The 27,217-nt window shown below is 47.0% G+C and overlaps 1 protein-coding gene across 2 annotated transcripts in view; it reads left to right on the top strand.

The window, feature by feature from the left end:
- LOC123284259 (uncharacterized) overlaps positions 1 to 27,217 on the top strand; it is a 173,899-nt gene that overhangs the window by 110,464 nt on the left and 36,218 nt on the right. The window contains exons 2-6 of one of the 2 annotated variants that reach the window (XM_070504527.1): positions 5,701 to 5,909; positions 8,653 to 8,829; positions 21,376 to 21,522; positions 21,958 to 22,090; positions 23,067 to 23,201. In XM_070504527.1, coding sequence (XP_070360628.1) covers positions 5,701 to 5,909; positions 8,653 to 8,829; positions 21,376 to 21,494 — 505 coding nt within the window. In that variant the 3' untranslated portion in view covers positions 21,495 to 21,522; positions 21,958 to 22,090; positions 23,067 to 23,201. Of the gene's footprint in view, positions 1 to 5,700; positions 5,910 to 8,652; positions 8,830 to 10,394; positions 11,033 to 21,375; positions 21,523 to 21,957; positions 22,091 to 23,066; positions 23,202 to 27,217 lie in introns of those variants that run through there. The other variant, XR_011501807.1, reaches the window with a different exon arrangement.

Genomic DNA, 27,217 nt, shown 5'->3' with positions numbered 1-27,217 from the left:
TCGCAACAAGGCAGAAACGCTCTCTCTACGCCGCCCGAGAGTACTTTCCGGTTAGTTGCATACGATGCGCATGACTCATGGCGCCGTGTGGACGTGGCCCACGCACGAGCGGGAACCGTTCACGTTTTCCAGGTTTTGAGATCTCCTCGTTACAGGAGCGCACACGCATTGTGAGAGCAAGGTTGTTAAAAGCTTCCTCAACAAAATGAGCGCTTCTGGCCCGGGTGGTGTCTCCCAGGGCGCCGACTCCCAGGGGCCTCATAGCGTTTCTCACACTCCCGATGCGCAGGGTGCCGGACAGAAGGGGCTAAAGGGAAACATCGGACACGAGAAACTGAAAAAGGACACCACTGCCTGGCTGCAGCTCCGGGACCCCTCTCCTTGAAGGCCCCTCCGCAGGGGGAAGGGAGAGGCGAGGGCGGAGGTGTGAGCCGTGGGTGAACCCGGGGCTCGGCGCCCCTCCTCCCGGGAGACGCGGCCCCCTGCAGCCAGCCAGGCAAGTGCTGCTCCGGGTGCCGCACAGCGTCTTCCCCTGTCCTTGTGTTCCTTGTTCCCTTCTCGCTGATAGAAGCGACCCGAATGAAGCGGTTTTGGAGATCTGCGCGTCCACTAGACGCGCACGCTTCTCTTCACAACCTGAGCACCCGTGCGCGTCCCCGCAGCGCGTCAGCCGGCTGAAGGCCTGAGCTACCCGCTGTCCAAGGGGAACCGACTTATTTAGAAAAAATTAGCGGACTAGACTACGCATTATCTAAAGCAAGACTTTTGCTACTTTTAAAGCCAGTGATCTAGACTTAGGACCGAAACAAGCGTGGCTCGATGACTGGAGAGTAACTACGGCGACGCCAGAGGCCGGAGACGCTGACAGGTGCTGCTCGCGGCCGGCTTCGGCGTTCGGGTCTCAGGCCGGTTTCTCCAAGCGCTCTCGCTCCATCCTTGAAGGTTTCCTCGAAGTGCTCTCGCTCCATCCTTGAAGGTTTCCTCGAAGCGCTCTCGCTCCATCCTTGAAGGTTTCCTCGAAGCGCTCTCGCTCCATCCTTGAACGTTTTCTCGAAGCGCTCTCGCTCCATCCTTGAACGTTTTCTCGAAGCGCTCTCGCTCCACCCTTGAATGTTTTCTCGAAGCACTCTCGCTCCATCCTTGAAGGTTTACTCGAAGCGCTCTCGCTCCATCCTTGAACGTTTTCTCGAAGCGCTCTCGCTCCATCCTTGAACGTTTTCTCGAAGCGCTCTCGCTCCACCCTTGAATGTTTTCTCGAAGCGCTCTCGCTCCATCCTTGAAGGTTTCCTCGAAGCGCTCTCGCTCCATCCTTGAACGTTTTCTCGAAGCGCTCTCGCTCCACCCTTGAATGTTTTCTCGAAGCACTCTCGCTCCATCCTTGAAGGTTTACTCGAAGCGCTCTCGCTCCATCTTTGTTGCACCCGGGCCTCGGTGATGACACTTACAGCTGTGGTTCTGAGCAGTTCTGGGCAGTAACTCCGCTGGAGTTACATCTTATTACTTCTCAAATGATCACCTTCAAGCGCATTTTCCCACCCAGTGACAGCTCATGCCGATCTGTGCCTGTCTGATCAGTTTCAGGTGTTATACAGAAGATGGGCCCACTCGGATTTAAGGCCACACCCTCATATCCAGCGTCCCACCCTTCTCTCCAGCCCAGGCTTGAGTAATTTGAGTTGAGGGTGGAGCTTATCTGCTTATTTCACTACTCTCACGCCTGGCTTTGTGTTGAAACGGGCACAGGGGTGTGAGCCTCCTCATTACAGTTCCCTGACAGGGGCTCCATGCTGGCTGGACTCCTGACCTCTCCTCAGCTCCTTCCTGTTGACTCCCGCCCCCCCAGCCCCTAGCTGCCTGGCAGCCTGCTCAGTTGCTCACCTTCTTAGGTGTGGTACCAGCATGCTGCTTTAAGCCCAGCTGCTTCTTAGACCTTAGGAAAGGCACCAATCCTCAAGTGGTATGGCACCACCCACCTTCTAATCACACAGCATCTGTCGGTTGCCCGATGGCCCACCTCTGCCCACTACACCTGGTACCATCTTGAGGCCCGGAGAGGAGATCTTGGTTGTATCTGAAGTTTCAGAACCCACCTCTCTGCCTGGTAGAGAGCAGCGGTTCATTCAATAGCTGTCCGATTAGTGGGTTGATGAATTAACAAATGCATTTTTATAATAAAGAAAAATCCCAGGATATTGATATTATGAAGAAAAAGTATAAAATATAACCATTTAGTTGAAGTATATTAACCATCTCTTTTCCTATTATTTAATATTTAAAAAATTCCACATACGAATTCCGATGACCCTTCAGGTGAATTGAGCTTTATTTGTGCCTTATTTATGCTCCATTTAAAGTATCAAATTTGGGGGAAGATGGTGAGTTGTGGGGTCTGTGTGACAGACTGGCCACCTCAACCAAGTGATCACTTTATTTAGATGTCTCAAGTCAGATATAAGTAGTCTTGGAGCTTTGGAGAAACACAGATTGTCCCAGGCACCGAGATAAGCAGCATTTCTATGCGTCCGTCACTGCACATCCACACCCATTTCCCCCCCAGGATTCTCTGAGAGTAAGTTCCCACCAGCGAGCCTGGGGCCTTCAGGCAGCCTGTGGGCACTTTCCTTTGATTGCTGTTTTGTCTAGGCAAGGGCATCTGAAAACCTACAGTAGTAGCAATTTACTTCTGATCAGTCACAAAAATTCCTCATTATGGTAATTCCTAACCCTATTGGTTTATTCTGATTTTTTTTATAAAAGTAAAAAAAACTAGGAAACTGCATTTCCTTGGTATTTTTGCTTTACCTTTATATAAGTTTTCCTTAGCTATCCCTAAATTCCACTCTCCACCCCAGACTGGGACCTTACAAGGTGATTAAGACCACTTGGTTTCATGTCTCTGCTCCATGGCTTCCTGACCGGGGACCCTGGGAAGGAACTAAATCTCTGCGCCTCGGTTTCCTCATTAGGAAAGTGAGGACGGTAATATAACTTCCCACATGGGCTCATCACACAGAGCCGTCGACTAGACCAACTTGTCAGCAGGTGAGAAGCCCTGGGTTAATGGGATTTACCAAGGTGTATGTTTGTTTGTTTTAAGCACTCAGTGTTCAGAAGCTCTTATAAGAAACATCAGTTTTAATTTCGTCACCGAGGTTGTTTCCAGGTTACAAGTCTGAGCCATAAGGAGTGGTTTGCTGACAGAGGTCTGTGCCCCCTCTGCTCAGTCCAAACATTGTGAATGTGGGAGGTACTTGAGGGACCCTTTGCCTATGGCTTCAGACACTCCCTAAGGTCCTCTGCGCCCTGAATTTCCTTCTGAGAAAAGCTTTTCCAGGCGTACAGTGCTTTTCAGTTGAAAATGTGCTATGAGCTTTATTAAAACTCGAAAAAATTGCCAGACCAGGGATTATTGTCCCCATTTTACAGATAAGGAAAATGAAGCTCAACGAGGTTAACTGAGCTGCGCGAGGTCACCTGACTATTTAAGAGCAGAGTTAGGGTGAGAACCCTGTTCCTCTGATTTTCAACCCCGTGTGCTATCTGCCTTGTGGGGAGAGAGCCAGGAAGGTTATCATCTGGACAGAAAGAAAGTTAATTCAGCTGCAGATGGATTAACCTAAAGGGGAATCCAATCAAGGCTGGGAGAGCCAGGAGAAGCACTTCCTTCTGCGCTGATGTTTTTACCAGGACAGCCAATCTCCCCATCTGGATCAGAATCGGAATTCCAAATATCAGAACAAGCTGAATTACCCTTTCCCTCCGTAGCTGCATCTCTTTGGGGGGTAGTTATGTATGTTGCTGTAATTTCTAGCTGGCAGCGTGGAGTGACTCTCTTTGTTGTACTGATATTTGTGGTCATCCCAGCATCCTTCTGGACTTGTGACTGTGGATGTGAGTCTGATAACAGAGTAAATAGCCACAGCCAGGAAACGGCATTTTAGGTGTGGCTGTGCTGACTCGAACTGAGAGCTTCTCCTGCTTAACGGCCTGAGGGAATCAAGATCCAGGTGAGCCCAGGAACGTGAGGTTCTAGGATTCCTATAGGAATATGAGCTGTGTGTGCTCCTTTCATTGTCACGGAACAGTCCTATTTGAAGCCGTCCGTCCGCCTACTGCAATTTCACTGGGTGTTGCTATGATGCCTTTTTATTTTTTCATGTTCTACTTTTCTCTGTGAAGAGAGAAGGCTGAGTATTCATTTTGCATTAATTGGGATTCGTGTGCTACTGTTAGCAGAAATACCTATATTTTTCATTTATTGTTATAATTAGTTTCTTCTCACTAGATCTGAACCATCCTACCCTACTGTTGTATATTCTAGAGCACTTTGCAGTCTGCATCCCACACTCACGATCTCGTTTGATTCTCACAACATCCTGTGAAGTAGAACTTAGGAAAGACACTTTTCGCCATCGCAACCCATATGCAAGAATGGGACTTTCTTCTTTGGGGGAAGTTTTATTTTGACTTGATTGTTATGTAGTCCATGATGTGAGAAAATCTGAGATAGTCCTTTTACTTACAAGTTTCTAACTTCAGATATTTTCCAGAAATGTTTACACTGTCAAAGTTTAGATAAATTCTCTTTTTAAGACCAATTAGAAAACGAGTAACAATGATAATTTTATTTAAGAGAAAAATTGGGGCAACATCATACGTTTATCCGTTTCCTGGAATATTATCATTTTTGATTTGAAGAGATTATCCCTTATCTTTTCTGGTTATGCAAAGTAGGTTCAAGTTCTATTTTCATTTGAAATTATTTAACAACTGCTGCCTTGTTTTTAATAGCGATTTTTAGGTAGATATCAACAGAAAAATGAAATAATTCTGCAATCCCGTCTGTCTCTTTAAGTACACAACAAGGGCTGGGAGCAAAGAACCTGCAATATTCTTTATAATTTCATGGGGTCTTCTGAGGAAATGTGCCAATTTTATGGAGACTCGTAGGGAAAAATTTTGATTTCATGTGGATTCGAGTGAAAAGGTAAATTTCATGGGATTTCTAAAAATGGCTGGATTTCTCAGGATCCATGAAATCTATGACAGCCATGGAGAAATGCACCGCTCTTGTCATGGAGTAAATTTTAGTGCAGTTTGGCAAAACTTTATCTCTTATGCACCTGCTATGATGTGCATCACACATTTTGAGTCTTTTTGACCTTTTGCCTCTTTACAGACATGTTAGGAACACTAAGGGAGGTGTTTTGTGTACTTAACAACAATGTGGTTACTTGGCAGTGACTTGGGGCGTATGTTGTGTGGTCACTAACACACATGTGACTCCCGAGGTCACTTATGTTGGCGTCAAGGTCAGGATGGTGGTGCCCAGAGCTTTGCTGGTCCCTCTCTGGGAATGGAGAGAACCTTTTCTCTCCCAGTGCCAGGGTCTTCCAGGGCAATGGAATGTGAGGTTTAGAGGAAACTGACACATCCTGGAGTGGTTCTGCAGGGGTCTTCCCCGGTCTAAACGTCTGCAATAGAGCCCTTGGGAAACTTGTTAAAAATTCAAACTCCTTGGCTTTACCCCAGACCAGCTGACCCAGATTCTCAGAGGGTGGAACTTGAGAATCTGCCTTTTAAATTCAACACCCTGGATAATGCTGATCCTGCCACACACTCCAGTTTGAGAGCCATGTTCAAATCCAGTTTTCTCCCCAGTTCAGAACTGTCTACTGCTCTGTCTCTCCTGACTGCTAGATCTCCTCTGTGTGAGACCCTCCTGAGAGCAGGTTGGGGCCCGGTGGGGCCTCTGCTGGACTCGGGGCTGGAGCTGGGGCTGGGCCACAGGGAAGAGAAGATGTCAAAGCCAAGGCTTGTGCCATTGGAAGCACAGCGGACTCAGCCTCTACAGGAACTGCCCGGCATGGGCGTGCTGCATGGTGACAAGCAGCGTTTCCTTGATGCAGGTATTTTGTTTTTTTGTTTTTTTTGTGTGTTTTTTCTGAAATGGTGAACAACTTTCAACAAAGCCCCAAAGAAAACAAAATAAAATTTTACCTCATTTTGTATGGTACTTGAATTCATGCAAAATTCAGTATGTATTAAAACAGTGACAAATGCTTTGTTTTAATACATAAAACAGTGCTGTGTTCTATCCAGTTAATCAGGAAAAGGTTTCCCCCATCCTTGGCTGTGCAGTGGGACATCAGGAAGCGGTGCTGGGCTCAGGAGCAGTCTTCCTTACCCAGGGCTGCAGGCGTTGCAAGATGCAGCATCCCTGGACCTCTGCTTTCCTAACACTCTTCATGCCTCCTAAACGTGGGGACAATGGAAACTTCCCCAAATTTCCACAATGCCTCCTATGGTGGTGCTGTCCCTTTGAGAGCCATTTTCCCCATTTCTTATACTTTTCAGCCATACCACATATAGATCTTTCTAGAGTGGAAATCTGCTCATGTAACTCTCTTGCTAAAGTCTTTCAATGTTTCCGCACTGCTTTCAGGGTAAAGTTCAACAACTTCATTTAGCCACAGAAACCATCACTATCTGTCACTCCCATCCATGCCATCACCGTGACTCCAGGCACGCTGGACTGCCTCAGCACCACGCTACCTTACGCCTCCAGTTCTCACTGTGCATTTGGCTTTTCCTAGAATGTGATCTCTTCTCACTTTGCTCCTCCAAAGCCCAAGGATCACCTTTTTGGTAGCGTCTTGGATGGCCGACATTGCGTTGCCTCTCACAGCAGCTATCTAGGCAGACATTATACTGTGGTTACTGGTTTATTCAACTATTAAAGAATTTTGATGTTTCTCTATAAAATATTTGTATTTCTTAGCATGGCCTATACAGATCTTCAAGATATGTTCCTGCATGTCTCTCTGGCCTCTTTGCTTGTGATCTTCCACCAACATGTAGTATTTCATCCACACCTAAAACTTGCCTTACGGTTCCTAGACCTTACCTTACTCTGCAGCTGTTTCTGTTCCCGTCACCTGTAGAACCATTGCTCATTCTCTAAGACTCCGCTGCGACTGTCATCAGATTCACTCGGGAATCCACGGGGGTCACAGTGCCTGGTACTGAGGTTGTAGAAGGGGAGGAGACCTGGCCTTTGTTTACGTGATGCTAGTAATCCAGTTCGAACCCTCCCTCCTCCTGAGGTGGGTTTGGAGCGCTTTCTCCCTCTGACCTCCAGCACAGCACTTATCTTCACGTCTGCGTTGTGGGCTGCAAGCTTCTCAAGGAGAGGCAGCGAGCCGTCACTGTTTTTGTGTGGTCAGCACCTGGCAGCCTGCTTGACTCACAGCAGGCACTTAAACAGTGGGCAAAAACCTAGGGTATTCACTAATTATCGACAGCCAATAAAATATTTATTAAAAATTTCCTGAGTGGTAGTTTTCAAGATACCTCCTCCATATTTTGAGTCCTGGTCGTTATCAAGCACAGTCTTGTGAAATAGACTCTCACATGGTTTCCAGCAGTTTTTCCTTTCCTTCAGCTCCATTTCTCAGTAGAGCCGTTCTTCTGGGCAGCAGCCCCAGAACTCTGACTTGCCACCCCGGCCCCTCAGTCCTCCGTAAAGGAGAGGTTGGGGAGGGGTTAACACTTGTCCAAGTCGCCTCCTGCGGATCCTGGTGCAAGGGAATGGGTCAGCTGTGAGTTCCCTGAAAAAATTAACCGGCTGAAAGGAAGTGTTACTTCCTGAAACCTACCTGCTTCCTTGTCACCAAAAATTTACACGGAAGCAGAGCGGCAGGTCCTGGTCCTGCAGACTGCACATTTCCTTGATCCTTCGTGGGATGCTCAGCTTTCCAGCTAGACAGCATCTGATTTTGCTTTCTTATATGAGCAGGCTTCTGCTAAATATGAAATACGTTTATAAATTCTGAAAAAATCTTGCATGTTTATAATTTTGATTTCCAAAGCACAAGGCTTCAAGACAAGCATGTGCCCCTTTCCCAAATAACACAAACTGAGACAAGGAATTTCTTGTATTTTATTTGGAATTAAGGTCCTTTCCTGCACAATAAACAACATTAGGAAAAGTTGTAGAACTTTTCATCCTGGATTCAGAAGTAACTTTCAAAAAACAGAAACTCACCACTTTCTGTGCAGAAATATACAGAATGTATATTTAAAAAGTATTGCCTAAAGTAGCTATTAGTTATTTTAAATATAAAAGTCCAATGAAACTAAAAATATTACAAGCTACAAGATATTTACATAATGATTTTAAAACAATCTTATCAAGTTCCTTTCTGATAAACATTTTTACTTTTGTCCCTGAATCGTAAAACCATAAATTTGAAAGTATATTACTTTTATAGTAGAAAGCAAGAAAGAAAAATGCTCAGGTAGGTGTGGGGCATGATGGCTTCCAGTAAAACCTGGGTGATTCAGGTTGGGTCTGGCCGCATCCTCACCGTCTGCTGGTCTGGATGCTCCTCAGGGACCCAGGAGGAGGTGACGTCTGGTCCTGGTCCTTGGCAAAGAACCTCAATTCTCTGAGCCCCAATTTCCTCATCTGCATTAAAAGAAAATTTTATTTCACAGGGCTGTTATGTAGAAACAGCAAAATGTACTGTGTGTGAAAAAATATTCAAATCAGCTGTGAGATACCCTGTGATAATAAATATTATTGTAATTATTGTGACTGCCTCATTCTTCACCATGTAACCTCTACTCCTAATTCTGTCCTTTATGAAGATAGAAATTGCCCAGATACACTTGATGTATGGAACCCCACTAAGCTTTCTGAGGACTCTCCAGGAGGCGCTGGGATCTGCTGCCGGGGCTCCCTGAGGCCCTTCCACCACCTCATCAACGCTTTGGGCGGCTGCAGAGTAAGTGATGCTCACAAACCAAGCCGTCAAATTGCAACAGGTAAGCCATGTGCAGAAATACATATTTAAAATAGAAGATTTAAGATAAAATTCTTTAAAGTCAGAGCCCAATATTATTTTAGTGGCTTTAAACATATTTTAGTTGAAATAAATTCAACAAAAGCTAAACATTTTACCAATACTTAGCTCTCTTTCCCTTCCAAAAGGGTCATGGCATGATTTTAAGAAAATATTTATTCACAGAGCTTCATAATTTGTAGCTCTCCTTCCTTGTGTAATGACATCCATTTTATTTTTCCTCCGAGAATCAGAGTTTCTATTTTTGCCTGCTCCTCTTGTAGATTGCACTACTGAATTCTGGGAACGTCAGCCTGGGCCATCAGAGAGGTTTGTTTGAGGGCACCCCCCATGAGACGTGGGCAGAGCACAGGGTGGAATCTGGGTTCCGACTCCCACCCGAAACGGCGGCCTGAGGCCCCACCTGCTTCCTGGGGGACTGGTGCCTGTGCGCCTGGCTGGGCTCCGACACCGATTAGAATGTGCGGATTCAAGCTCCCTCTGCGTAACTCAGGCAGACGGGGGTTGCTTTGTAGGAACCTGCCTGTTTTAAAGTTTTCTTTTAACCCAGTGACTTTGAAATTTCTCAGTATTTTTTGTGTGAGTGAAAAGAGAGTCAGACAGAGGAGAGCTGACGTTCCCTAGGGCAAATCGTGTTTTCCGGCTCTTCTTTATACCAAAGTCCTTCCTGCATTTTATCTTATATCTCCTCCTACAAGCTAAAGATTTGAGCAGCTCCTCTTTTCTCACCAAATTTAAGGATGGACGTTGCAAGGACACCCACCGCCCGCTGGATCTTAGATGCTTTGTGCCATCTATCGAAGTAAATGCAGGTGTTTTCATTAACCCCGAACCGTGTTGTTTGACACTGGCAATTTTATTAAAGCTCCTGGATCCCCAAATTCTCGGATATTTCTGAAGAAACTTTTGAAGTCTTCATTTCGAAAAGCAAATGATAAAATGATATTTTCATCATTGTATTCTTTATCAAGAATTAGCTGAAAGTGGCTTTTTTTCTATTAAAACTAAGAGAGGAAGGTAACAGGGTTCCATGCCCCAAGACCATGTGGGTGCATCACTACATAATTTAACCGAATTTTCACAAAAGTCCCAGTGAGACCGGATTACGAACGCAATTTTAGATGGGCAGGACGGTCTCAGGAAGGGTAGGCAACCCATTGAAACCACACAGCTCATATGCAGTAGAACTGAAATTTAAAACCAATTAATCTGACTCTAAAGCCGACTCTTTTCTCACTGATTCCTGACGCCTCGGAGAAAGGGGAGAAACTGAGGTTCTGGCCCAGGGGGCACCTGGAGACTCGTGTTCCGACTCCTTGGTTCCTGAGCGATTCCCCCGTGGGATGGAGGTCACACCATGGTGTTACGTGGCAGGTTGTGAACACAGTGGACACGGGGCCAGCGCAGGACTCGGCCCCTGTCTCCTGGGGACAGTCCTCCTGCACTCTCTGTGCACGCTCTGTGGGGACCACCCCTGCCGGCTTCTCTGTGTTGCGTTTCTTTGGTGAGACACCTGCTTGCGGCCTCGCCTGCTGCACAGCGCCGTGAAAGCCGGGAGGGGGCACGTTCTAGAGAAAAGGGGGCAACAGGGACAGGCCAGCTGGGCTGACTTCTCCCGGGTCAAAAATGGCAAACCAGGCGGTTTTAGTACCACTGCATTGTGACTTCTAATTAAACAGAAACTTCCCGTAAAATGGATCAGAAATGGAGAGGAGCACATTTTGCGTGTGACTCAATGCTAATTCCGGGTTCACAACGGGCTCGAGTCCGAGTCAGGTGGCTTTTAATCCCTGATCCGCCACTGGCAGTAAAGTCGGCCACCGTCCGCCGGAAGCAAAGGGCACACGCGTGGTGGGAGGGAGCTCACTTCACACACTCTGGTCGTGTTTACTCAACCTGCTTAAAATAGACACTGTGCTTGGGGCTCCAGGAAGGTTCAAAAGAAATGGAGTCAAAATTACACCAAGCACGATCTCCTTCACTGTCAGCTGTATCTGAGGAATCTTTAATAAGGCTCCTTTGCCTTTTGACCAGATTTTAAGCTCTGTGAGGGCACAGAATCATTTACTCGCACGACTGGTCATGTGTTGAGGCTTTTGCTACATGTCAGGCACTGTTCTAGGGACTAAGGCCGTAACAGCAGAAAACAAAACCGAGAACCTTTGGTAAGTAGGTAGTGTTCTACTGTGTGTGTGTATGTGTGTGTGTGTGTGTGTGGTGAGGGGGTGTTTATGTGTATATGGCAGAAGGGAAACAGACAATTAAAAAGTGAATATAAAATCTGCTGGGTGCCATAAAAGGATGCTAGTGATGACGGGTGCCATAAACAGAAATGAATCCGGCAAGGAGTTAGGGAGCCGCTGAGGGGGTCGTAGTTCCTATCTTAGACTGAGGTCAAAGGGCCTCTGATGGTTATTTTTTGAGCAGAGAGCTGAATAAAGTGGAGCAGTGAGCCCTGGGGTTGTCAGAGTAAGAGCATTCCAGGTGGAGGGAGCAGGAGGGCCCCGCCCTGGAGCAGGAGCATGTCTGACATTTCTCAGCAGCAACAAAGAGGCTGGTGTGGCCCACGGGAGGAAGGAGGGAGGGGTGAGGGCAGAGTGAGGGAGGAGTGAGGCTGGGGCGGGACAAGCCTCAGAGGCTCAGCTGTGCGGCCTGCTGGGCCCTGGCAGAGGGTGGGATTCCACTTTGAAGGAGTTGGGGAGCGTTAGTGGGCTTTGAGCAAAGAGGGCTCACTCCAGCTGGTGTGTTCAGAATACGCTGCATGAGCAAGCGGGCAGCTTCGTCATACGTCTCTGGATAAACTTACGGGGTTGTGGAGGGGGTTGGTGAGAGAATACATGTGAGGAGCAATCAAGTGAATTAATACACCCTCAGACCCTAGGGCGAGAAAGTACTCAGTGTGTTAGCTCAGGAGCCAGCGTCATTAAGTAGTTTAGAGACGAGCCTGGGCATTTCACTGTCTGGGCTCCAACCTCGCTCCATTTCTCCCTTGTGTGATTTTGGAAAAGTTACTTAACTCTTGCATGCCTTGAAGCGCTTATCCGTAAAGTGCGCATGACAACAGTGTCTACTGCATAGAGCATTGTGAGGATTAACATGAGCCCACGTCAGTGACACATTGGAGCCCCCTTCTGCACAGTGCACACTCAACGAAGGTTTCCCGCCTCCTGCGCAGCGTTTACACTTCACAAAGCAGGTCACGTGCTCCATCTCATGAGGGTTGTGTGGTAGGTTGCGTAAGGACGGCCATTCCCATTTTTTAGACAAGGGGACTGAGGCTCAGAGAGGTGCCCGAGAGCACCTGGCCGGACAGCAGTGGGCTCTTCCAGCTCCACGCTCGGTCCTCCTGCTCTGCCCTTGGATATTCACCAGTGTCTGGGAGGAACCCAGGGTCAGGCCACCCAACACTAAGTTGATTATTCTTCCTATTTTATCACAGCTCTTAATAAAATCCTTGTACAATGAATGAACACATGCATTAATAAAAGAAGTTACATGAGGAAGGAGGACCCTGTAGAAAGAAGACAGCAAATTTAGGTTGCTGGAACCTAAAACATAGATTTAGGAAACTGGATACCCACCAGTTGGTGACACGTTGTGTAATTCTGAGAAAATTGCCTAACATCTTGAGTCCTTGGTTCTTCATATGCTAAATGAAGTCTCAGTATATTCTCATTTCTGCTGGCTGGATTTGTGAGAATATATGCCAAGATGGAGATGGAAACATTTAGGAAAAAATGCTACATATACCACATGTGTTGCTACTATTAAACTTCTCTAAGAAAATTCAGATCTAGACACCTCTAAAATACCTTCTGGGGTTGGTTAGTAAGCATTTGCTCAAAAACCTGAGTTCTTTGCACTTTTCTTGGGGGAGGGTGAGTTTAGACTAAAAACTTTTTTCTAGAGTCTTAAATTCATGGGAATTTTTCCAGCTAGCTGAGAGAAAGTTGTCCAGTCTCACCTTCTTCTTGACTTTTCATAGCAGAAGAAATCACCTGGTGTTCTTTCCCAACCGTTGGTACCAAGGGAACTTGAACACCCCACCCCCATGGGAAACAGTTAACAAACGTGTTTATTGATTTCACTAAATAATCACGAATATTTTTATGTACCAATCACTCCACTAAGGAAAACCAAAAAAGATGAGGCATCATCCCTGGCCTCATGGAGCTCAGAATCTGACGGGGAAGCAGTGTTGCAAACCATGCAGAGATCACATGTGGCATCAGCTGTAACAGGCTTTTAGATGGTGCTTTGGGAGTGTCGGTCAAAGTACGCCTGACTCTGACTGGCGCTGGGTGGGGAGGATCAAGGAGGATGTGCCTCAAATGATGCTTAAACTAAGCCTTGAAGCATAAGGAAAGGTTTTCCAGGTAAATAATTAGAGTGGAGAAAAGTTATGCAGCAGAGGAGGACCTTTGCAGGGCATCAGGGCACAAGTAAGTGTATTGTCATCAAGGACACGAAAGCTTTGGGGAAGGCTGGATGGAGCACGTGAGGTAACAGCGAACATGGGAACAGAGTTTAGAGAACTTTTTCTGAGGATGACACAGTAAATGGCCATGTTTAAGCAGAATAGTAATGTGGTCAGATTTGATTTATACGACACTTTGCTAATGACTGGAATGGAGAGGAGCAGGACTGGCGTCTGAAACACCAATGAGGATCCTGTTTCACCAGGTTGAGTGAAATGTGATTGAAGTAGGAGCTAAGGCTATGAAACTGAGAGATAGAAAGCAAATCTAAAAACATTTTTGAAGCAGAGTGTATAGAACTGTTGACCAATTGGGTGTGGATGTTGGACAAAAAGGAAAAATCTAAGACTATCTCTCCATTTATGAGTTTTCATTAACAGAGGCAAAACAGAAAGAGGTGGTTGGCAGATGGGCAAAAGGATGGAAGTCAGTGAGTTATAGTTACGCATATGCTAAGCTTGCGGTATGTGAGGGACAGTCAGACAGTCTATTGTGGACAGTTTCATATGAGCTCTTAGAACTCAAGCAAAGGTCTGAAATGGAAGTGCAGATTTGGGAGGTTTGGAATGTGGGTGATAAATGACACTTAGAGATCAGATAAGGAAGCTCAGGGGAAATAGCAGAGTGAAAAGAAACAAAGAATAATGAGATACTCTTGGAAACACCAACTTGAAGGATACAGAGAGCAAGAGGAATTCATGGAACAAAACCAGAAGAAGCCAGCAGAGCAAGCAAGGGCAATGAGGAGGCATCGATGCCAAAGGCCAGAGAAAGCAGGAGTCTGAGGAGAGAAAACTCTGCAAGAATGCCCAACACTGAACACGTTCATTGGGTTTGGCTATTAGGAGGTCGTCAGTGACCTTTGCCAAAGAGTTCAATGTAATGCTGAGGCCAGAAGCCAATCGTAGAGGTGGGCATTAAGGGGTGCTGTGGGTTATGGAGAAGCAGAGCCCCTGAGTTTGTGTCTTTATCTTTTTTTGAGAGAGAATTTTCTTTATAGAGGGGTGGGTTATGGTTGTAACTAGTGGGGGAGATAGTTGAGCGCATTTGCAGGTGAAGGGAAAGGAAGAGAGTGACGTTCTAGAAGAGCAGAGCTGTCCACCAGAGCAGTGTCTTGTGCCGCAGGAGGGCTGAATCAGTTGGAGGAAGAGGAAGAGTTCTTGCTGCGAGACTGAGCGTCCAGTACGGATGGGCTGAGGAGTCGTAAGCATGCCCTGTGTTAAGGCTGTCTACACCTTTTAATGTGCAGGAGAGTGTAACCTAGGGTACACATCCTCACAGAGAAGGACAGGTGTTGTTTGCCCCTAAACTATGAGGCATTTTGGTGTCAAAGTATTTCATAACATTAATGGATCAAATTGTGGTTGTATGGGTTGCTTTTTGAGTTTCTACCCTCCCTCCGGAGGATAAGAGCTGGTCAGGTGATTGGAGAAAGGTTAAGGGCCCTGGGGGACTGACCAGCTTAGATAAGCACTCAGCATTGTCTGATGTTTGACAAGGCTGAACCTGAATTCCAGATCTGGACCCTTGCCAGCTGCACATCCTTCTGGCTTCTGCTTTTTCCGATAGGCAAATAAGTCAGGATCAGACGGTGGCGGATACCAGGCCATATGCATATTTATGATATTGCAAACTTGCCATCAAGCTGACTAAGCCAAATTAAGCATACAAGAAATGAAAAGTTTCGATGGAAGCTGATGTTTTCAGGATTCCAGGATGTGGCTCTGCCAGATCAGTGTGTTAAGTTAATGAGGGAGAGCAGCTCGCGTTTCAGGAAGGAAGGCAGCCTCCTAGTCCTGAGAAATGCACCAATCCCTCTGTGCAGATTCTGTGCTCTGTACACGCCCTCCCTACCCCCAAAAGCACTCATCTGACGCACTGGAAAAATACACGCAGGGTTTGGACGCTGCTGTTGGAGATGGGCAGCCTTTTCTCAGACCACAGTAATTACTCTGCAAATGCATTGCTCTGAATTCGCCGCAACGCACAGCTCTTTGTTCCCTTCTGCTCGTGTCCTCTTTTGCTTTTGAGCCATTTCCTGTCTCTCCCTTCTCAATACTCATCAGTTTTAGATACCTCAATAATTATCCCTTCTCATTTCTTCCTTCGTAATGAACATAAAGCTAATTTTTCTCCCTTCTCGTCACAGTTATAAACATTCATACCGTTTATCATTTCGTTGCCATTCTGTACCTTTCTAAGTCTTGATATTTTTCTTGTACTAACATACATGAACCTTGCCCAGCATACCAGTGGCCCATCACATAGTAATTAGTGTCCCTTGCTAATTTTTGTCAGACCTCAAGTCTTGTGTCACTCTTTGTTTTGAACGTGTAGATGACGTGGAAGCGGTGGTGTCAGATTCCTGCCTCCTGTTGGCTCTAGGTCTCTCTTGGTCCCTACGTGCTGTTTCCGTCTATTCAGACTGCTACAACAAAAATACCACAGACTGGGGGGCTTAAACAACAAACATGGATTTCTCACGCCTCTGGAGGCTGGGAGTCCAAGAGCAAGGTGCTGGCAGGTTCTGCATCTGGTGAGAGCCGCCTCCTGGCTCAGTCTTCTCCTGTGCCCTCACCTGGTGGGAGGGGCCAGGGAGCGCTGGGCCTCTCTGATGAGGGCACAAACCCCAGTTCCTGAGGCTCCGCCCTCACGACCCAATTCCCTCCCACAGGCCCCACCCTAATATCATCACATCCAGGGTCAGAATGTCAACATATGATTTGGGGGCCACACGTGCATTCAGACCATAACATACGCTTAACAGGTCATGAGCACGTCAGGCTTTGTTCTCTGAAGCTTTCACAGGCCTTCTGTTCTCTCTCTGTGTTAACATGTTCCTGTGCTGGACTCGGACCGAAATCATTCACAGGCTCATTTTTAGAAAGCTGGAGCAGCCAATTGTCCCAGACTCAGTGAAGAGCCCATACCATGTGTCTTCCATTTGTTTGTTCTCACATATCCTTCACTCTATCTGAGGTCCCAGCCTGGAAAGCCAAAGAGGACTTCACTTACCAATGTGTGGAGTGTAAGGAAAAACATCAGAGCTTTCCCAAGGAGAATTTGTGGTTGGGGTCCATTATATCAATGTTTTTCAAGGTGAAATGCTGCCACTTTTAATCCATTCCCCTTTGCCCACTAAGCTTAGTGGTCCTGTCTATTCCCATTTCCTATTTTGCTGAGTGTGGTCCAATGGATTCTGACTCCCAGCGCCCCTGTGCACAGCAGAGCGGAGCCCTGCCTTGTATTTTTGCACCATTCTCTCACATTCTGGCGCTCTGTCAGACAATGCTCCACTGCTGTTCACAGGGTTTTCACTGCCAGGTTTTTCTGAAGTGAGTGGAAGTCCTTCTTCCTAGTCTGTCTTAGTCTACAAGCTCCACTGAGAACTGTCCTCCATTGGTGACCCTGCTGGCAGCTGAAATCCCAGTGGCAGAGCTTTCAGCATCACAGCAACCACAGTATGACAACCAACAGATGGGTGGTGTGGATCTCTGATGGGAAATGAACCCTTGCCTCGGTGGTGAGAGCCTGGACCTTAACCATGAGCCCACCAGGGCTGGCTCTTGTTTCCTCCAGTCTCAACTTATGAGCCAAGCCAACATGAGCTGCAGAGCTAGATGGGGGGATCTCTCGCTGTGCCGGATGGCAACGTGGCATAGTTAGGGGTCTCTGAGTTCATGTACCCCTTGTCTCACCAAGCTTGCTACACACGAAGAGGCTCAGACTTGGCCAAAGGCTAAGGAATTTCCTGGCCAGAGCAGAATCCCCATATTTTCATCGCCTGTCCACAGGCATTCACCCCAAAGCAGACTCACTTCCTGCGTAGGGTAACACGGTTACGCCGGCCTTTCTGTCTGGGAGAGGGAGTTCTGTGTGGGGCTTTCCACCTGCACACCTGACAAGACCAGGCTCCCCGGAGATGGTGACATTTGCCTCTGTCTCGTTTGGACGAGACAGGAAAGGGAAGAGGTCCAACAAAGGAATATTCTGGGAAGAAAGTCTATTCCCTAATAGTTCCCATTTATATATAGAACCTCAAGAACCTCATGAATTTTAAAAAGGAGTTAATTTAGAAGTATGTACATATCTTATCTTTCAGAGATGTGGCGGTGTCTTTATGCAGAAACTCAAGGAAGGGGACACTTTTAGGGCACCTCTTCAGCTGATTCACTGAAGCTGGTTCCTTTGCACTGCAGCAAGCCCGCAGTGAGGGGCCGGGGCCACTGCGGGGCTCTGGGGGGGGTGGCCATGTGTCACTCAGCACGGGACCATGAAGGGTTGGCAGGGAGCAATCGCCCGGCAGGGGAAGGTGGGAGTAGCTGAGGGAAGTTTCCCACTGCCGCCCAAAGAAGTCCTAAGAAACCGACTGCTGTGGGAAGAGAGGAGACCTCCCTGTGTAAGGCAGGCCTGAGGGAGGAGAGGACAGGACAGGAGAGGAGCAACTCACGCTGCAGTTTGCCTGGGAGCCAAGATGCAGCATCTACTGCAGGCCCCGGGCAGAGTCCAGGCTGTGGTCCCGCCACGCACGGTCCAGGCAAGATGGCCCAGTGTCTAATGTGGCAGGAGCAGCCACACCTGCGACAGTGGACTGCAAAGGTGCTGCGGCCTGGTCCCCCACCTGGTGCCGAGGGAAACGTTATCACTTGTGCAGTTATGAAGAGAGGCTTAACTTACAAGAGTCAATTTAGCAAAGGCACACTTGGCCCCCTCTCTACATATCAAACACTTTTCCAGATGCTGGAAAGACGGAGGAGCCGCACAGGTCTTGCCTTCAGGGTGCGTTTGGGATGTTTTGCTGATGTGAGGGGACCCTTGTTTGTCATGAGGCGATGTGTAAGTCTTTACGGAACGGTCTCTGACTAATTCAAATGACAAGTTTGTACACATTGCAGGCGAGGTGCCACACGTTCTGTTTCCCATTGGGACACCACGGATGGTGACTGCGTGTAACGGTGCATGTTCCACCTGGTCAAATCCTTGGAGAAACTTGGGACCATGAGGCACGCAGACTGGCTCCTGAACCAGCTGTCCTGTTAAGAATATGTGACTGTTTGTTGTAGGAACAAGAAGGAAGGACGAGGATGTTTGACTGAGGGCTTTCGAACGACTGACTTCTGCCGGGGGGCGTCCCAGTTCAAGGTGCAGGGACGAAGCAGCCGGAACCACACAGGGCACACGACAGACACAGCATCAAGGTGGTGACAGAGACTGACAGAAATAGTCCCAGCCGAGGTGAAAATCTTGCTTTAGATAATGCTGAAGCACCCGTCATGTTTCTGACCACCTTCCGCTTTTTCGACTACAATGAGGTTGTTTTTTTCTTTTTTCTTTTTAATTTTTTCCATGAAGAGAAGGGAACACACTCAAGGACATAGGCCCTGTGTGGGAGTGAAGGTTGCGCATGGATATTTCTGGCTCCTGGTTCCCTGCTGGGTCTGTGAGACCATAGCTCCTCTTGATTCTATTATTTGATTTTCTGTGCTGTGTGTTTACATACTCAAAGTGATAAAATGCACTTTTGTTCCTATGTTACTAATGCAGTAGAGGTATTTTCCAATTTTGCTGAACTACAACACTCTAAACATGGCAGACAACTGCTTTCAACAACATGTTTTCAAGGCTTGCCATTTAAAATAGGAATGTGAATGCTAATAACGATATTGATAAAAGAAACTCTGGTTTCAAAAGTGAGAAATTCAATTAGAAAAAAAAGTGAATGTATTTGAGGATAATGCAATGTATGAGAGTACTAATGGAAAATTCAGTTCCGTGGCATTATGACGGAATAGATGAAGTTTTCTGTAACATGGTTACCTGCAGGTCAGTGAGATGACAGCATGACAGATGGCAGTGGTTCTGGGACTGCCAGTTCTCACTGACTCTGGAGGTATGTCACGAAACTTGGATGAATTTTATATTTGTAAACAATGAGAAACAGGACTTCCAAGTCAAAGTTTACCCACTGGACCCAGCCCAAGAGCTTTGTGATGTTCAGATGCTCATAGGATCATGAATTTTGTCTATATACGTCTCAAAGAGGTTAACGCCTCCCTGACTATGTGTTTTTTTGAGGAAGATTAGCCCTGAGCTAACATCTGCTGCCAATCCTCCTCTTTTTGCTGAGGAAGACTGGCCCTGAGATAACATCCGTGCCCATCTTCCTCTACTTTATACATGGGACACCTGCCACAGCATGGCATGCCAAGCGGTGCCATGACCACACCCGGGATCCGAGCCAGCGAACCCCGGGCCGCCGAAGCGGAACGTGCGAACTTTGCTGCGCCACCGGGCCGGCCCCCTGACCGTGTGTTTTAAGGTCACCTAGTATACCAGTGCTTAGTACTCAGATGAAGGCATCGTCACACGCCAGTACTGTTTTTCTGTATAGTCTTCCTCCAAGGAGCTCGCAGCACGTATCAGACTGCCTGCCATTCGTGTTCACAGCATTTCTGTGAGGGAGGGAGCGAAAGTCACTCTTTTGTTTGTCATCAGTACTTTTAGATGATATACTCCTAAGATGCTCTGTAAAACTTGAGAAGGCTGCTGTGTCCATCAGTGTGGTGCTCACAACCTGAGTGCCTGAGCAGGTCAACCTCACAGACGTCAAAGCGACTTATAGCAACAGAGAGTTCAACACCCTCCAGAGCCAGAGATGCTGTGTGCCCTCCTGGACACACCCAGCTGATAACTGGAATCTTAACACTCTATGTTTGATATAAAGCTGCTTACTCTGGATCTTTTCCCAAGGGACATGGAGGTCAGACCTCCATGAACTTTGTGAAAAAGACCTGAACTTTTATCCTGAAGACTGTGAGTGAGCAGGAAACTGTGTACCAGGTGGGAGTTCTCGTAGAGCCTGAACAGTTGCCCATAGCTTGGGTGGGATGGCCGGAATAAAGATTAGCCTTTTGAATACAGACAGATATTTGGAATTATTTTATATGCTGCGTATACATAGTATATAGTTGGAAAGAGCTGGGTGAGGACTAACTCTTAAGCCAGCCTTTTCAAAAGCATACGTTCTGGAACACTAGTTGCATAAGACACTCTTGAAATGCAAGGTCAATAAGTTGGTAGACTCGTCATATTATTCCCTTTTAGGTAGTAACCGTACGCAGGAGCATATTACAGACTCTGAGGAGTCTTAAAGTAAAGAAACATGTTTTAACCTTGTAAAAACTACTCTAACTTATTTTAACACCAAATTCTTTTTTCATGTAGCATCCACAGGGAACAAATATTGAAGAAATCACCTTAATTCACATCATCTGAGTGTTGAGCAAGCTCGGGGCGTCCCCTCTGTGCTAGGGGACGTATACAGGCCACTTGAACTCAACACGATCTGGAAGAGACATTGTACGGTGTTTATGACATAAAAAAGCTTAAAACGCCATTTGAATTGTAAACGCTAAATTCCAAACGGCTGAGATGGGCAGGAGCATGCCTTAGAAGTTGAGAGAGAGACACGGACAGGAGTGGGGTTTTACAGAAGGTTCGTGCCATCGACTGGGTGCTCGTGTCCCCCAGGTGCATCTGTTGAAACCTCGTCCCCATGTGATGGTCCTGGAGGTGGGGCCTTTGGGCGGTGATTAGGATGTACGTTCAGAGCCCTCATGAATATGATTAGTATCCTAACCTGAGACCCCACAGAGCTCCCGCACCGCTTCCTCCGTGTGAGGACAGAGAAGAGACAGCCGTCTGTGAACCAGGAAGCCGCCCTCACTGGACACTGACTCTGCCGGCTTCCTGATCTCGAACTTTCCAGCCTCCAGAACAAGGAGGAATAAAGCCTTGTTGTTTAGAAGCCAGACATTGCAGCAGCCCGAAGGGACTGGGGAGTTGGGTGGTCTCGGGCTATGCAGAAAGGAACACAGCCGTTGGAGTGTGTGGGGCGTGTTGTGGGGTGGGGAGGGGGAGGGGAGGAGGCAGAGCATGGTTCCATCTCACAGGGACGGCAAAGAAGCTGACTGGCCGTACGTGCGCTTGTGACAACAGGCTCAGGAAAACAGGCTTTCTCCCCTCGTTAGGATTAGGTGCCTCCGGAGGTCCTGGACTTCACCTCAGAGAACCACACCCTGGGCCCTATGAGACCCTAAGTGGAGAACCGATCCAGGCGTGTCTGCAGTTCTTGTCTACAGAACCGTGAGACGATGAGTTCGCGCTGTTCTCAGTTGGTAAGAGTGTGGTAATTTGTTCATGCAACGATAGAAAGCTGCAGCTCCCGGCAGGACAGGCGTGGGCCCTGACCCCAGCTTCATCCCTCCCCGGGAGCCTGGGGCCCTGAGCACGCAGCTCCCAGCTTCCCCTAACCCTCGGCAAACACCGCTTCCTCGGCCACTCCTCGGACCTAGACTTGCTCAAATTTGCCTCATGATTCAGTACCAGGAGGACAGACCTTTCCAGGTGTAGCGGGTGTGGATTGGAGGGAGCTGTGGTCAGAGGAGGACCAAACAGGGCCTTGAAATACAGGACGCAGGCTATGGGCTCCAGCTGGCACATGGCCTCTAGCTGGCGCTTTGAGAAATCTCAAAAAAGCAAGAGTTCCTATACAAAATACATTAAGGAACTTCATTGTAATAGAATGCTAATCAAGAATTTTTCCTTTTAAGTCGGAGGAATAATGTGATAAAAATACAAGTGGCGTTCTCTTTAACTGGAAGTTCGTACAAGCTGGATTTGAAGAGGAAGGAAGTGAAGGGAGAATTGCCAGATGAGAACGTGTGGCCACAATCAGGACGCAAGGTGAGGAGGACGCCGATGCAGCCAGCAATGATGGAAACGTGTAAAAAATACCTGTGAAAATATTTGTTAATATTGCTAAATTTGAAATTCAGGAGCATTTCTGAGTGAAGATGTGTTGTATGCAGCTTAGATGAAATAAGGGCTCAAAGAAAGATCAATGTGGACAGAAAGGGGCACTTTGTTGTAATTGGCACCAAAGGGAAACCTGAAACTATTAGAATGTGAGATTTTTAAGGGGGAGTGTGTAGGGATGAGAATAAAACCTAAGAGGGTTATGAAAGATCAGGCACAGGATTAAGAGAAGCCGGAGACAGAGAAGAAGAGAGAAAGGGGGCACCCAGAATGAAAATCTTCTCGGAAGGTCCCCACTGGGAGGGACCCGAGTCACAGAAAGGACCATGTGCTGGTCAGGTGACTATGAACCAGACACCCTCCCTTTCCTCCCATGACCTGCTTCTCTCTCGCATTTGTTGCCTCTGAACCAGCTTCCGATGCTCTCTATGCAGTTCTGACTTTGGGTTAATAACCTTGTTAGGATTTTCTGTCTTGGCGTGTTCCTGTGGACTGACTCTGCTCCCTCACAGGCTGCTCCTGGACTCAGTGTTTCCAGTCAAGTCTTTTCCTCGGTTCTACCCTATTAGAGTGGGTTGAGGTGGAAGGTTTGAGACCTTTGCCTCGCAATAGTGGGTGGTCCTCAAGGAGAAATGCAGCAACCAGGAGAGTGAAGATCAGGAGAGTCAGAGGGCAAGTAGTCGTCACCGACCTTGAAAAGACCGTCTCCTGCCAGAAAACATAAAGGAGAATCAATTGATGAATTAATCATCTAACCTTAGTCTTAGCACTTTGTGCTATTGATTTTCCAGGGAATTTTAAGAGCATCCAGTCTGGAAATTAATTTTGCTCGCATTTGGAGGAAGAAGGTAAAGCCAGAGTTCAGGGAGATTTGTCGTTACATTTCTCTTTTCTGTCCCCTCAGAATGTCAGAAATGACCCCAATTTCGTTGATCTGACAAGACTGCATGCTCGCTAGCTAAAGATTCTCGGTGAACTGTGAGGGTTCTTGCTGTCAGAATCTTAGTCCCATGTGGTGGACGTCACCCAGAACACACAGGTGTGTTGATACTGGGGGCCATTCTTCATGTTGGGTTTACAGTGGTGAGAGGAACATAAAATCCTGTCCTGAAGGAGCTTACATTTCAGGGATGTGGGGGGAGATGAAATTACACATGAAAACAAATAAAATCCTTTTGAGTACAGAAATCACCTATCTTTTTTTTTTTTTTGCTGAGGAAGATTCACCCTTAGCTAACATCCATTGCCAATCTTCCTCTTTTTGTATGTGAGCTGCCACCACAGTATGGCCACCAACAGACCAGTGGTGTGGGTCCACACCAGGAACTGAACCCCTCAGGCCACGGAAGTGGGGTGTGCTGAACTCAACCACAGGGCCTGGGGCTGGCCCAGAAATCCTCTATCTTAATTAAATACCCAAACCACATATATTAATTAGACTCAGAATTAAGTTCTGTGTTTGTTAAAACTGGTTTTTATGCTAGTTCCATCATATTTTGTTTGTATAATGTCCAGCAAGTAACAAATTCTCAGATCTTCAGTTTTCTCGTTTGCAGAATAAGGATGAAAATCCCTATCTTGTGAGTTTCTGTGAGTATTAAGTTACTTTTGATATAAATCAACCACTTCTTTTCCAACACACAAAGTTCTCTCATTTCTACTTTTTCTCTCTGTCTCTTTGGCGATTTTATATTTTCCATATTAATGGAAAGGTACCTTTCCCATTTTCCTAAATTATAAGTTTATTATTTGGCCCTTTAAATTTTCCTTGAAAGTCACTGCCAATGAGCTGGAATCATTTAAAATCATTCTTTCAGAAACCAGAAGGCCTTTCTTTATGTGTGGCAGAATCGGGGCATCAATCAACGTGCAATTATTTGTTTATATTTATCAGATATCAGTGCACGATGCTGCATAAAACACATTCGAGCAGAGAGCCCCCACCACCGGGCGTCCAGGCCAGCAGGCGGAACCAACTCCTGCAGACGCTCTGGCTTTGTGTCAAGTATTGGAAATGAAGGACAGCCCCATCTGGGGGTGAGATACACCTTATTTTCTCTCAAAAAAGAGATAAATTATTTAGTGTGGTAGATGAGGTTCTTCTAAGGAAAGCTGGCCAGCGCTGGGAAAGACACATGGTCACGAGCAGAAGAAATTTTAAATAGACAACTTTTAAAAATTACTGCATAGTTATTTCTATGAACATGTAGAAAATATTCATTGATCATTACCTTTTAAATAATGACAGACATAATGGAGTAATGTGGAATTTGCAATCTGTGGAGTTTATACATTTCATTTTTTAATCATCCTTCTACAATATTACAAATATGTCCCTTTGTAAAACTCTCCTGGAAAAACTCCAGAATCTCTGCACGACCTATTATTTGAATAATACTATTTGAACGATCATATCGGAAGATGAATAGAACTGATAACAATGTCTTCCTGGACTTTTAATGAGAGGAGTGCTTATGTCACCTCTCTCAGGCATCTCTTGTAACACGTAACAACCAGTCACTACGTGGAACCTGCAGTAGCCAGCCCACAGTCTCGTATCCATTTGCCTCTCTGTTTCTGAGCGTAATAGCCTTCAATCTGCTTTTGTTCTATGGGTTTTTGAAACCATGGAGAAGTGTTTCTTTCATTGATCCTATATGGGATATCGCAGCTTTATCCTCACAGGTGGAGGTGAGTCTGTAATAACCTTGCAAGTTTGTGGGTGTAACACTAGCGAAGGATTGCTGAGTTGCTGTGCACTGTATCGCCTTATAAAAGGCTCAGCTTTCTCTCAAAATCTTTGCAAACCGTTCAGACCGTGCTGAACGATTTCTTGAATGAGTTGACTCATCTTTGGCTGTTTCACACACATACTCCTGAGAGAGCTGAGTCACAAAGAAGAGTGAACCTTGAGCACAGACTGAAGCTCTGCCAAGGTAAACATCCAGCCAAATAAGCCAGCATCTCCTGCTGGGTTCCTGTGGACCAAGGAAGGATGGGCCACATACATACAGAAGCCCTGGATCTCACTGAGCAGAGGGTAGTGGGAGCTCCAGGGCGGGGAGACCCCGACACGGCCAATCACGTCGTTCTGGATTGGAAAGGCTGAGAGAAGCCGGGAGATGGAAAATGCCGTAAAAATGCATCAAGTTAATTTCACGCTTTTCCACCTTCAACTTTTGCACAAATTAAATTCAATGCTTCTCAGCCTGAGTGGTCTGCATGCAAAATGGCACCACCACAGTTGGGGCTGATCGAGATGAAAAGAGTTGTGTTGTTTACAAAATAGTAAGAAAATACTTGCTCTGTGATCTTGAGTAGCTTTATAGTAATTAAAATGTCCCTCCCCACCCTCTAAATGTAGCAAAACTCTTATAACTCACACAGCATTAACGTTAAACCATTTACTGCTCCTTGATGTTAGATAACAAGTTAGCACTTTCCTGTTCTAATGCTTTAAAATCTAAATAGGGCCCATTTTCGGTGACTGTCTCCATGGGAATGTCAGAATTAACCTCCACGGGGCGGGAGGTGTGGTGTGTGCATGGCCTGTAAGGGGCCTGGGAAGCAGACGCCTTTCCAGTATTCACTAGAAGTGCTGACACCAATGATCACCTGGGATGAACAACCCCGATGACCTGCCCCACCGGACAACCCTCGGCGGCAGAGAGCATTGCAGAGCGCGACCTGTGCACACCGAGGGACACCTGCCCCTGCCCTCCCCTCTCCCTGCTCTGGAGCATGACGTCGTCCACCTACCAAGGAGTTCTGAAGAGTTTCTGCCTCTAGGTCTGTTTCCTCAGGGCTGAGGAAATGATAGAAACCTGCAGGAAATCTGCCAGTTGTCAGAGTCAGAGGAGAGTCTGGGGACAAAGAAGGAACCTGGCAGAGTCGTCAAAAGTTACTTTTTCTGTCCATTTTTCATCTTTTACACTCCCAGAACGTTTTTTCTCTGTTTTGTCCTAGAATGTGGTCACATCCCCTCATCACTCTTGAGGGAGCCTTCCCGGCGGCGACCCCTGAGTAAACCACTGGTCCTGGAGGCTGAGTTAAAGCGAGAGTCGGGGGCTGCTCTTTCGCTGGCTCTGCTCCTTGGGTTGGGCTTATTTTGCTGTAATGCCAGTTTTATTGAGGGAAAGCAGGTAACGAGAGTGTTTTTTATTTTTATTTTTTCCAAGTCTGGGAATGGATAAAAGGATGGGAGATGCACATGGTGACGCTGGGCTGCCTACTCACCCTTCTTCCCGTCCAAGGACGCTCTTGTGAGGAGGGGAGAGCCAGTGACGTCTGCTGACTGCGCTGCAAGGAGAAGGAAGGTGGAGGAAGGGTCCTTCAGACTGGACCAACCTTCCTCCCCAGTGATGCTGAGAGGCGCCTTGCTGGTGTCTGTTTACCACTGCGTCTCTGTGGAGGATGCCGTGAGTCTCAAAGGTCTCATCTTTTCGGCAGGAATTACAGTGAACACAGATGCTCTTGCCTTGAGCAATCTTAGGCGTTTGTGGGGAAAAAAAGCTTTTCTTTAATCCGAGCAAAATATCTTTTGGAAATATTTTATTTTTCCCTGAATTTCACTCGTTTTTTTTCTGAGCCTCCCCTTGAAACCTTGCAGCTGAGCCTGAGTCCACGCTCTTCTGCCCAATACTCCGTCTGTAGCATCTCTTCCTTTTCCTCTCTCCTCCTTACCCATCCTCACCACCTCCTCACGGACTGGGGGCCCTTGATCATCTTTTTTCAAACTTTTTCTGGGGAATGTTTGCCCTGAGCTAACATCTGTGCCAATCCTCCTCTGTTTTGAATGTGGGTGGCCACTGACAGACGAGTGGTGTAGGTCCACACCCGGGAACTGAACCCCGGCTGCCAAAGTGGAGCGCACTGAGCTTAACCACTAGGCCACCAGGGCTGGCCCTTGAGCATCTTTGTAAAGTTGCTCAGATGCCTCTGTGAAACCTCCTCTGTCTGTCCCAGAGGAGTTAGTGCCTCACCACATGGGCCCCCAAAGTCCCCTACCAACCCTCCCCACCACTTGTCCGGTTACTCTGTGGCTCTCTGAGCACG

Source organism: Equus asinus, chromosome 3 (genome assembly GCF_041296235.1).
Source record: "Equus asinus isolate D_3611 breed Donkey chromosome 3, EquAss-T2T_v2, whole genome shotgun sequence".
NCBI classification, from domain to species: Eukaryota; Metazoa; Chordata; class Mammalia; order Perissodactyla; family Equidae; genus Equus; species Equus asinus.
This window is presented reverse-complemented; position numbering and strand designations above follow the sequence as displayed.